At 36.5% G+C, this 12628-nt stretch overlaps 1 protein-coding gene across 1 annotated transcript in view; it reads right to left on the reverse strand.

The window, feature by feature from the left end:
• Positions 1-3545: 3545 nt before the first annotated feature.
• Positions 3546-12628, reverse strand: part of opn5 (opsin 5) — a 25695-nt gene continuing 16612 nt past the window's right edge. The window contains exons 3-4 of the mRNA XM_015394578.1: positions 9197-9522; positions 3546-5802 (exon numbers count right to left, since the gene is read on the reverse strand). Of these exons, the coding sequence (XP_015250064.1) occupies positions 5458-5802; positions 9197-9522 (671 nt within the window). The 3' untranslated portion in view covers positions 3546-5457. The remainder of the gene's footprint in view (positions 5803-9196; positions 9523-12628) is intronic.

Genomic DNA, 12628 nt, shown 5'->3' on the forward strand with positions numbered 1-12628 from the left:
TGAACCATTCAGTAGCAGCTCTAGTTGGATATTCACACACATTCCCTCTCCCAGAATCCTCTCTGTTTACTTGCAGGCTTCTTCCTAGCATCTCTGATCAGCTGCTCTCTCAGCTTTGAGGCATAGCCTCCCCATGGCTCACTACGGTTGTGCCTTTGGCCTTTTTATCAGTGTTGAGGTGAAGTGGAGTCTTTGTTCTCTGACCTTTGCGTGTCAGCAAAAAAAAAAACACAAACTCCTTTTGGGTTTCAGCTGAGCAGAGAACCTTCTTCCACATCTTTGCTGTGCCCCCCCACATGGCTTTAGGGTACTGGCCCATCTAGCCATTTTCAGATGAATGATTTAGTTGCTTCTCAATGAGCTGTCTGCTGTGTCCCTGAGTCCTCATTATGCTTTTTACTCACCAGGGGAACTTTAAGGCTTTTACAAAAGTTCTGGAAGCCTGGGATGTATTAAGGGTTTGAGAGTTAAGCTTGTGAAATTGTAATCCATGTCACACTTCTGTTTTTGTCGCTGGATGCACAACTTTTCAATCACAAAATACGTTTAAAATTTCATTTCAGTATGACAAAATAAGGAAAAAATGCAAAATCTATATTCTTGCAGGGATCCATTTACGGCTTAAAAATGGTAATACATTTTATGTTTACGATAAAATGTACTGCTATATGTTTTTCCTTTCATTAGTTTGAATAAAGGTCAAATTTAAGCAGGGTTGTAGGGTTTATTTTTCAACATTTGTGATAATCTTCTTGATATATATAGGGTTTGAAAACAAGATTAAGGGCATACAGTACATGACGTTTCGTCACATTCAGTTTTTTTTGCTTTGAAAATCACCCTAAAAAAACGAATCGGAGAAATTGCCTCACAGGCAAACACTGACAGCAAAAATTTACTAGGAATAAATGATAAACCACAATGAGCATGCACATATAAACGTCTCTTGTGTAAACATTGGTGTAAAATACACAAAATGATATTAAAGATTGATACTGTATTCGTTTAAATAATTAAACTTGAGATATAGTCGACAGCTTGTGTTTATTCTGCATTTATTAGAATGACAATTTGTGCACGTAGAAATGCTCAAGATTCTGAGCTTTAAACTCACAAAATCCTAAAGAAAATAGTCAACAGTAGTTTATTTCAAGAAAAAAAAAAGTTACATTCACAAAAATTCAAGTAAAATTATACATATTTACTGTGGAGGGAAAAAGTTATATTTTTTCTTTTTTTTCTTAAATCAATGAATACATACAAAAAATATACAGCCAATAGGAGAACAGTTCATATTAACAGATGCTGAAACACACCACACAGTACTTCAAAAACAAAAAAGAACATCTTCCAGACAGATTCATTTAACAAAATGCAGATGAGAGCAGTACAATAAATAACTGCTCCTTTCTTTGGAATGACAAAGATGCAAATCCCAAAATATGCCTGCCAGATGTCTCCTTTATTTCCATCTTTCCAAAGCATTGATTAGTGAATTTAAAATCTCTTTTTCTACGCTAGGCTCTGTTAAAAGAGACTGTAACCTGCAGAATGTACTGTAGCTCTCCTAAGTCTTAAAAAGTAATATTAGGTCTGTCGATGTAAAGTTTTAGAACATTTTGGCACATGCAGATTAAAGTTCCTGAAATGACAAAGAATACTGGACTTAAAAAACATTGATGCAAAGGAAAAGAACAAGACTAAGAAGAGTTGCTGAATCTTGTGCACAATGTGGGGTATAATAACAATGTAATGTTCTTATTCTATACCTGTTCTTACTCTCTTTTTATGTGTTTTGTTCCATTTGGCTTCTCATTTGCTTTAAGATTAATTTGACAGCTTGGCTTTGGTGCCAAGAATAAAAGTCTGTCCACTAGGTTTAGGAATGTGTTCATGGGATTTGGTGTATGAGGTTTGCCAGTAGTCTTTACTTCAAGGTATTCTTTCTGGTTCTTTCTGGTATCCATGCCCCTGAACAACTTGTTTTGTGCAGAAGGCTGCAGTCATGTTTGAACAGGTACCTCCGCCCAACTGTTCCTGCAGAGTCTTAATCTGACAAAAATATCTAAAATGTATAGGCTGCTGAAGCATTAAGAGTTACTGTACACCTGATCCTGAAAATCAGCTCACCATACCACAGTCTCTTCTGCACCAAATTGTAAAGCTCAACACAATACAGTCAGATAAGTACCGCTCCTCTGTCTACTGTCAAAGCAAGACAAATATGTGGGATTTCCAGACAGAAAGCGTGATTCAAAGCTCAGTGGAGGCATCCATTTTACCACATCATTTTGGGACATAAGGGTTGAGTTTAGCTTTATCAAACAGGCAAATTGTTTCCCTAAAACTCTGCACTCTTGCAGCTGTGGGTTTGCAGTAAGTAGGTGGACTCTTTGCACCACACACCTCGCATCACCTGATCCCTCTGATTTTACAAGACTTGGCTCTTTGGAGCAGAGTTGCTGTCCTTTCCAATTGCTTTCACTCTATTATGAAACCACTAACAGCTGGCTGGGGAATAAGCAGCAGAGAGATACCACTAGATTTGGCTGATCTCCTGAAACTGATCCATTCTGTCACGTTTGCATGAACAGTCTGAATGCTAAGGTGGAATTGGTGTATATGGAATTATTAATTCAACGTAAAGGTGATTGCACTTCAAGGTTTCACTAAATACCTTCTCTATTAAACAATGTGACATCTTTGAAAGATTTGCTGTTGTTTTAACATAAGGAAATCTTTCCTGTTGACCTGGCTCATACTTCCCAGTACCAAAACTGTGAAGACGTCACCTAATGATCCTGTAGACCTGAGATGATTGGGGACTTAGTTATATTAGGGTTGCCATTTTTCTCTCCATACAATTATTCAAAGCAGACTTTTTGAATGAAGTCTTCCCCTCTATAACTATCGTGTTCCTGAGAATATCAAGAATGACACCTTTTCATCTCCTGAGATGCAGCTTATTCTAATCAAGTCAAACACCTTTATAGATAGGTGGCAGCTTTTACTTCATCCTCCCTCTACTTCTGGGGTATTTCTGTCAGTTTTCTCGCTACACACTCCTTTTTTCCGATTTTGTTAATCCATAAGGCTGTTTTGTAGTCAGGTTTTTGCATTTGAGTTCCCTAGAGGGCACTGACACCCTTTTATTTGCAAACCAGGGTTCTCTTCTTTAATCTGCATCAGAGGTTAGTTGCACATAAACGAACCAGACTTCCCCAGCAAAAGATGCCACTAGTGAACCGTTCAGTCTTACAGTGGCGTACAGACACCATTAGAAAGGTTTGGTCAGTAGTCTAGAAATAAATACTTCATAAAGTTTTAACAAAGCCCAACTTAGAACTGTTAGTTTGGAACATAAACTAATGTTAAATCACTTGACATTTATTCATTACAGGTGATACAAGGAGACTTGGTAAACTCTCAGGTTAGGGTGCAGTGGTCCTGGTTAAAATACATAGTAACCAGGTGAAAATGTTAATTTACAGCAAAAGGTGCTTTATGAACAATATTTTGCAGTCTTTTTAGCAATATGACAGCAAAGAAAAACTATGTTAATCCATCCTTCTGACCAAATGCATTAAATACTCCGTATTAAGCTACAGTGTGTTGGTTTGGTCAGAGTGTATTTGACATTAAGCAATGTCTCAATCTTTATATCTTCATAGGTTATTAATTGTACAGTGTCCTGAAAGAGTATTTTGATATTATTGGCATTGTCACATTTAAATAACAGACTTTTGGGTGACCTATTAAGCTTTAAGACCAAAGCAAAGCATTGCATACATTTGATAAGGAGATATAATGATATGTGGTTTTCAAAAGCTTTTTGGTTCCAATCTTAAAATGATTAAAGTGTGAGATGCTCTTGTATTCACCACCCCCAATTAAAGAGGGTCTTCTGGTTAAATGGGACAAAAATTGAATAGAGGGCTGAAACATGGTGGTGGCAGAATCATGCTGTGGGATATTATTCAGTAAGAACAGGGAAGCTAATCAGGGTGAATGGAAAGAAGGATGAAGATACAAAAATAATGCAGATTAAAAAACAGTTTCTGACAGCAAATTAAGTTTATCTTTCAACAAGGCTCCCTGTTAGGGTGCCACCAATTAGGAACTACAAGCATTAAAACATGTTAATCTGCTGATCAATGTGCTTAACGTAACTGATTGCTGTGTTCAGTCTGTTTAACATTTACTGGATGAGGATTATGTGCCAAAACATGATGGGGGAACATATATAAACAGTTGCAGAGCAGAAAGGTGGATGGTTTAAAGGTTTATTGTGTCATTGTAAATCGACATCTATTGGGCCAATATAAATGTCCAACAGCTAAACAAATAAACAGCTTTATGGTGCTAAAGTATTCTCCAGTTTATGAGCTATCTGTAGTGTGGAAAACATTTAGAAGTGGTGGTAAGACCGTGTTACTGTGCTCTTCAGTATGTCTGTCATACAAGGCTTTAACAGTATCAACATGCAATACATGATGTAACCAGTCACTTAAAGTACACAAACAGTGACTTTTAAAATGCATTTACTTATGTGTTGACTCTGTTTATAACCAGGTGTTTTTACCCACATTTTAGCCACTATTCTGGTAAAACAGCGAGAAAAGCTCCATCTTTGGAGTGTCTGATAACGACATAAATAAATAGCTAGGAATGAGATTTAACCCTTAATCTGAAATTTGACATACGTAGAAGCAGAGCCCCTGAGTCCTACTTATTCCTGCTCTTCTTTCCCCCTAAATTGTGCTTTTCTGATGTAACATTAGCACTTATACGCCTTTAAAAAAATGTATTACTGGGTAAATAAAATTGATTTTAAGAGTATAGTTACACTTTTATTACAAGTCTGTTTCAGAGTGTGTGGTTACAGCTAGATAATACCAATTACTGCATGTTCTGACGTTTTTTTTTTTTATATATTTACACATCACAATATGAGGTTTAAGCAGAAGAATAGCAGCTTCTTACAATCTTGTGTTCTTGCATGAATTTAGAGGCAGCATCCATGTGGACTTCAAGGACAGCACAGTTGTTGAATCAAACAATGAACTTTCTCTGTGTTTATGTCGATGTTACATCTGAGTTTGTTCTCAGCCACCTCTTCACCGCTATATCACTTTTACTGCTAAACCTGCTAGAACTAATAAAGTATAACGTAAAATTTAAAACTGTTGTCATCATTTCTTCTGTAAATGTACCCAGAAGTCTTTACGGGTGCAAACTCCAAGCTTGAATTTAATACACTTTCATGATTGTTGTTGGTTGAACATTCACAACATTTAACACAGTGCTTTTTACTCATCCTGCCAGTGCACCAGAGGACCCCCGTTATCTGGTGATGAAAAAGAAAATGCAGAAGATGATTTTCTATCCTGAAAAGATGAGAGTTGATAAGTTTGCTGTCTTAGATTTGATGCATGTCCCGATTCCTTTACCCCAGAGTCACTTTGTTGACTCTGTGATCTCCTGCAAAGTTTCAAGCGCTACTTCTTTGGACTTGATGTTAGCGCTAACCATGTAAATGTTGTTGTCGTTGACGCTGTCGGTAACCCTGCACGGATTGGAGCCTCTGCAGAGCCATGACAGCTGCTTCACCTCCCTTTTGAAACTTTGGCTGAAGAAGTAGTAGATCAAAGGGTTGTACACGGTGGAGCTCTTCGCAAACATGCAAGGCAGCAGACTGACCTCAGGAGGGATTTTGCTGCTGTCATTCAAAATGGACCAGAGGCTTACCAATCCATAGGGCGCCCAGCAGCCTAGGAAGCCAGCGCTGATCAAAACAGCGATCTGCAGCAGAACATCAGGACACGGTCAGTAAAAAAGACGTCCCACTGGGTATGTGGAAATATAACACAAATACTTTAATGGTTCAAAGAAGATTTCTTTAGCTGATTGTCTTAAACATTTCTGTTGTTTTTGGTTTCAGGTTCTAAAAAATGTGACTGACATCATTTGACATCAGTAAATAAAAAAGGGGTCATATCCCTCCAGTCTGCACATCACTCAGTCTCAAGATACAACAGGGGTCAATACCCAAAGGTATCTGCAATCATGACGTATACAAACAAAAGCTTATGCATCATGTATAATTCTCAAACTACACACAATCTCTAAAAACATTAGTTAAGGAAATCTATTTACAGTATATATACATTTAGTTTTTATACATCTTAACATTGGGAATTAGTTTATAGATGTAAACTTCAATACTAAGTAAACTCTAAGATTAGCTGCTTTATTTTGTTGAAAAATCCAGTTTAAATATTTTGATTGGATTTTAACTGAAGATGCATAATCATTTAACTGTTATTTTTATTTTTTTTTTTATAGTCAATAGAGAATGGTAAGGTCATATTTATACAGGTAGTATTGGGGATTAACAGCTCTACCTGGCAATCCAAAAACGTTAAAAGAAACAATCCACTGGACTTTGTTTCCAAGTTTAAAGACGTTTCGCTTCCCATTCAGGAAGCTCTTTAAAAAAAAATGTAAAAAAAATCTACCCAGCAACAGATAAGATCAAGGGATGCGATTTATCTATTATCGTATTTTCGCGACCATAAGGCGCACTGTACTAAAAGGCGCAGTCTCAGTTATGTGTGCCATTACTGTATTTAACACACACATAAGGCACACCGGATTACTGTATAGGGCGCGGGTTTTATATACCTCTACTGCGTATTTAAAAATAGAGCGGGAGCAAAACTGAGTATGTTTGTGATTTATTCATGTATTTATTACAAAGTATTAATCAAACCTGGGAGCTGGCCGTGAGACAGACACATCGCTGATGACACAGAGCGCTGTGATCACTCCTCTGAAACAGTTTAAATATCTATAAGTTAATGTAAATTTGATTGCTCTCATTGTTCTACTAACAACTAATTGACTGTTTCCTTTAAAATCTGACTTTTCTCAAGTTTAGTAGGGTTTTTCCATGACATGTATGTCTCTATTTTTACCATATGTTGAGTAAAAAACAAAAACTGCACATCATTATATTTCATTGTGTCAGCTTTGTTAAATACTGAGTGAATAAGAATGTGGTTTCCTCCCTGCCTTATTATACATAGGCATATCTAAAGAATATAAGTAACAAGAACCTATTAGGGTGGTGGATAAGAATATATGGATGGAAAATGATAATAATAAAAAAAGAATATATGGATGGAAAACTATTATTTAAAGAACAGAATGTATATATAACCAAAGAAAATGTCAGTAAACTGTTGCACCAATTTACATTCAAACCTTTTATCAATATGTATGCAAATCTATGTGATTAACAGTCTTAGAAAACACATTAGCATATATTTACCATTTACATTAGCTTTGTCAAAAAACTAGAGCTATTTCTGCACACAAGCTGCAGGAAGGCAAATCCCATCAAGCAGGCTGTAAGTTTGGCGTTTTAAAAAAAACTGTGCCAGGATTTAAAATAGGGTAGAAAAATATCATGCATTTAATCAAAGAAAATGTTCAAACTTTTTTTTTTTTTTATTCTGTTCCTGTGTTTGAAACAAATTTCCCCAAGGAAGCTGATGAAATTCTTAGTGACCCTACGTGCTCTCCAGCCTTCAAACGGCAGCTTTCTGATCACAGCTTCTGCTGTCTGATATGTAAAACCCTTCGAAGAAAACCAAAATTTGTTCCTTGAGCTATTCCCCTGTTGAATTTTAAAGGTTTTAAATAACTTAAGATTCCAGCTTATGTCGTGGGGTACAGTGCCTGTTGCATAATTTGCCGCTTATTATGCTGTTTTTGATGTTCAGCTCTTTGCTCTAATTGTACTTACCCCCTGGGTATATTAAAAGATTTTCTGACTCTGAACACTGAAACAAGAAGTGGTTCTAATGTAGAGGAGATCTTAAAAACAACTAATCTTCATTGTACAAAGCAACTGAGGGAGGCAGAAGAATTTAGAGACAAAAAATGTCTTATAGAAAGTTCAGAAATAAATGATGTACTGAAGATGAAATTTTTTTTCAGTTTTCATCTTGAAATAATCCTAAATCAACATATTACATAAAAACTTATACTATCCAGTACATTTTCATTTAAATAGGGACTTGTTGTCTTCAGAACAATTATATTTATAATTAGAAGTGAAACAATTAAAACTAAATTTACTGCTTTTGAAAAAATGCTCCTGCACTTATAAAAAAAAAAACAAGAGCAGAATCAGTTATTGATTTAGAAACACATTTCAGAACCTCCCTCTCTGTTAAGAAATTTCTTTTTTAATATTTTCCAATCATTTCAGAATCTAATGTGTGAAACAAAAAGCACTTCCAAAAAACTGTGACCCCTTGATGATCACTTAATCACTTAATGGTCATTTTTGCTTTATTTCAGTTTGTATCACCTCTTGTATCTGGAACAGGGATGCATCTGGATAAAAATAGTGCATGCACACTGCTTTAGGAATTTTTCCCACAAAGCGTTTCTTAAACTGAATCATTATTATTCTTTCCCATCACACTCACATGCGTTGATGCTCTTTTACGCTCACTGCAGCGACACTGATCAGTTGACTCCATCAGAAGGTCTCCCCCCTCTCTAACAATTCTCAAACTGTTTTATCGGCTCCATAACGACATCTAATCTCCAAGTTCTCTTCTATTAACCAGGGAAATGTAACGGCTGGTAGGATACAGTCAGCAGTTTTCATGCAGCTGTCATGCATAGCAACATGTTTACTATTTAGTCCAGGAAATAAGTGACATAAATGCTCTTAGCTGAAGAAAACTGAACCTAATTAGCTTTAATAACCCCATTATGCTAAACCCCCCCCACCTTAAATGATGTCTTGATAACTTTATCAGTATTAATCATCAAAATGAAACTACAGGGTATGCTGGCATATTCAGGTCATTAACAAGTGTGATGACATTTGAGCTGAGCCAAATTGAATATAAGGCAAGAACCAATCATTTTAAAAACCACAGTCCTCTGAGTATCTCATGAAAACAAAGCTTGTGTTCTTGAGACAGCAGCTTCCCATCATATTAGCAAGAAAATCCCATTAATGAGGACTAATCATACTTGAAATCCTTCCTTTTCCCATCTGAATCAAATAGTTGTGCTTGTTAAAAGGTGGAACTCAATTGATTTGGTCTGAATTCCTTTAGCTCCAGAAACTGTCATTAATTAGGTCATAAAGAACAGTACGGTAACTTACAATTAGAAGCCTTCGATGCAGTTTGATGATATTGGGGACATGTTTGTTGGTCGGCGACTTCTTGTAGGTGAAATAAAGCCTTATAGCTATGCCAAAGTAGCAGAAAATGATGATGATAGAAGGCATCAGCAGGTTCATGGAAAACAAAGAGATGACAAAAGAGAAGCCCTCATGTTTCATTTGTCCCCAGGCGAGAGAGCAGGAGAGGCCGAAGGGCTCCGGACCGTACCGGCCCCAGCCCAGAATAGGGAACAGAGCCCAGATCAAGGCGTACAGCCAGGTCCACAAACACAGTATCTTCACCTTCTTCCAACTGATCTTCTCCTCTGCAGAGAAACAAAGAGTAGCAGGTAAAAACATGTATTATTTTCATCTGTCTGTACAACGATCTCTGGCTTTCACCTTTATTTTATTACCAGAATCTATTTGAAAAGAAATGACTACAGATCAATGGAAACATTTCCAAAGAGGGTTGCTTTGAAACTATAAGATACTTGCAGTCATACCAGTGTGCACACTGGAGTTTTGACTTTATGCATATGATCATCAAACACAATTCCCCAACAATGTTTAAAATGTCTTTATTTGATAATATATAGCTAAGTTTGCTTTGTCTGTGTTCCATGAGACCCTTTCCCGAATCACCATAAAGAGGTAGATTTCAGCAAACAACTGTAGGATTATTTCTTAAAGTGAAGCTAAAGAAATGTCGTCAATGAAGACCATGGCTAACAACTAAAGATCAGTATGTGACAAAAAGGATTAAAGCGTTTTCTTTCTTTCTTTTATGTTTTTATCAGAGTCAGGCTTCACAGCAGGATTAACTGATTAATATTAAGCTGTTGTGACAGCGTTTGCTATTTACTGTCTATGTTGGCGTGTGAGAAAAACGGCTCGCCAGCTCCCGTCTCACGTCGGAGGAGGAGTAAGCAGATGACTAGCAAAAAAGTTAAATGGTAAGAACCAGCGGACGACCAAATTCCAGTTAAGAAGCGTGTAGCAATTTATTTACTGGCGATGGTGAAGACAAAAAAAAAACAACAAAACAAACGAAATACTTTCAAATAAAGAAAACAAAACCGGCCATTGCAGGCAATACAAAAAACTGACAGCCTCACAGCAAGCTGACATTAAATATAGTTTTTTTAAAGCAGACCTTCCAAAGCAGTTTCTCCAACCAGCCCTCCAAGCAGCCCTCTCAAGACATTGTGAGTATGCCCCTTAAATAGACCCACCAATAATCAGCCAATTGGGACAGCCCAACTAAACAGGAAGGCAAATCCCATAATAAACCACAGTTAACATTGTAGAAAAATAAATACAGACAATATAATCATTCATACAAAAACATACGGTACATATTTATGAAATATTTTAACCATACTAACATTACCATGCAAACAATTATTACACACACTGAAATCCCACTTAACACCCCTGCCCCCTAATAGTCTTTTCCAATGCCCTGGGACAATGGATAAGAGACTGGCTCCAATGCTGACGCAGTGGATACTTTCAGAGTTCGCTACGCTGGTGAGTAAGAAAAATGTTAAATGAAAGGTGACGTTGTAATTTCAGAACTAGTGTAAATTACCGGGTGAAATGTTTGGAACTGCCGCCGCCATGACGGCCGGTCTGTGGTGCATGCTGGGAAATGTAGTAAAGGATGTGACACTGTGTGTGATAGACGGCGGCTATACTTTGGGAACAGAGGGGGAAAACGGCTCCGTTTTCACATGGCGCATCTAAAATTGAAATCACATGAATCTAAAGACTTGGACATCTGCTTATATCCGACTCTCTATGAATACTGAACAGTTTTTTTGTTTTTGTGCTGTTTCCCCACAAATTGAAACAAAATCCAGTATTTGAATGGTTTCCCCCAAAATATTCAACAGTTTTTTTTCTTAAGTGTAATTAAAGCAGAGCTGCATTTATTGACACAGAGCCAAGCTGGCTGTTAATTAAAATAGAAAAGCATTGTCCCACGTCATGACCAGCCTGCGCACCATGCTCTTTAAATAAAACAAGACAGGGGTCCGTAACAAAAAGCAGATTCAAATCCGCAATGCTAAATTGATCTAGACTAAAGTCGGGAACTCTGAGTTTTCGCTTTCACAATGGCTTGTTCAATCAAGTCTAAGTAGGTCCACTCAGAGTTAAGTGCATTTGTGACAAGTTTAAAAAGCCGTCATTAGCAGAGCCCCGATTCAATGAGTCACTATGAAAACAGGCAACACGAAGGGCCTATTTCAACCCACTGAAACTAGAGATGTTAATTAAGAAATGAAAAAGAAAGAAAGAAAGAAAGAAAGAAAGAAAGAAAGAAAGAAAGAAAGAAAGAAAGAAAGAGAAGAATGCAGCTGCAGCTGTAAAGGAGGAGCGAAGGAGAAGATTGTTGCTCGAGTGAATGCATCAGTTTATATGTAGTGGGTTATGGCAGGCCTTTTTATATTTCAGAATCAGAATCAGATTTATTTTGACTTGGTATTGATGGTGCAGACAAATTCGATATATATACAGAATACAGAATCTATAGCTATATAATTTCTTAAAAGCACTCTCCTCTCTGTTGTTTCATTTGTAGATCACTAAAATAAGATTCTTCCCAGATCAAAATCGCACCCCTAGAACTAACTGTAATAATATATTTTCAAAATTATATTTTTGCAGGAGAAATTGAATTTCAGAAAAAATAAAATAAAATTATGCTAGTAAGAATTAAGTTGTATATACCTAGAAAAGTTTACAAATTTAAAGTGGACATTTTGGCATTTGACTCAATATATATTTATAATATCTGAAATACATTTGTTCAAAGTCAAAATAATACAAAAGCTGATCGGTAACAATAAGAATATGAAGATCTGAAATTAATTTCTAGACATCCAGAATGTTTATTCTAGATGTGAAGAATGTCATTTTGTTTGAAAAGGTGATTTCAACATGAGAAAATGTTTGTTTTTTTCAGATATCAGTAATCCATATTAAATTTTACTAATACATATTAAAAATGGTTTGCCATAGACTGTTGTCACCACGATAACAATACGGGTTTATTACTTGAATAGTTGTGAATCACTGTATCTATTTAGGTGAAATAATCTTGCAGTGGTTGTAAATGCAGAATGAAGAACATTGTTCTAATAGATAGAGCCTGTTCATCATCTCATGGGTTTTCAATTTGATTCAGTCTCCCATTACACAGTAAATACTGAGTTGCCCTTTCCAGCCGCCTTGGATGTTTTCAACCAGATAAATGGTCGTTATTAGCGGGTATCGGTGTCATAGAATGGCTTAAGATTGTACCAGTTGGCCCAGGTAGTATCACCGAGTGAATCCTAATCCTAACCCTAATAGTAGTAGTTAAGAAGCTGAGTTGTAGAATCATCTCCCTATAAATATTTAATTCTCTGTAAAAAATTTGCTGAT

The sequence above is a fragment of the Cyprinodon variegatus genome, unplaced genomic scaffold (assembly GCF_000732505.1).
Source record: "Cyprinodon variegatus isolate N-32 unplaced genomic scaffold, C_variegatus-1.0 Scaffold25, whole genome shotgun sequence".
In the NCBI taxonomy this organism is placed as follows: domain Eukaryota; kingdom Metazoa; phylum Chordata; class Actinopteri; order Cyprinodontiformes; family Cyprinodontidae; genus Cyprinodon; species Cyprinodon variegatus.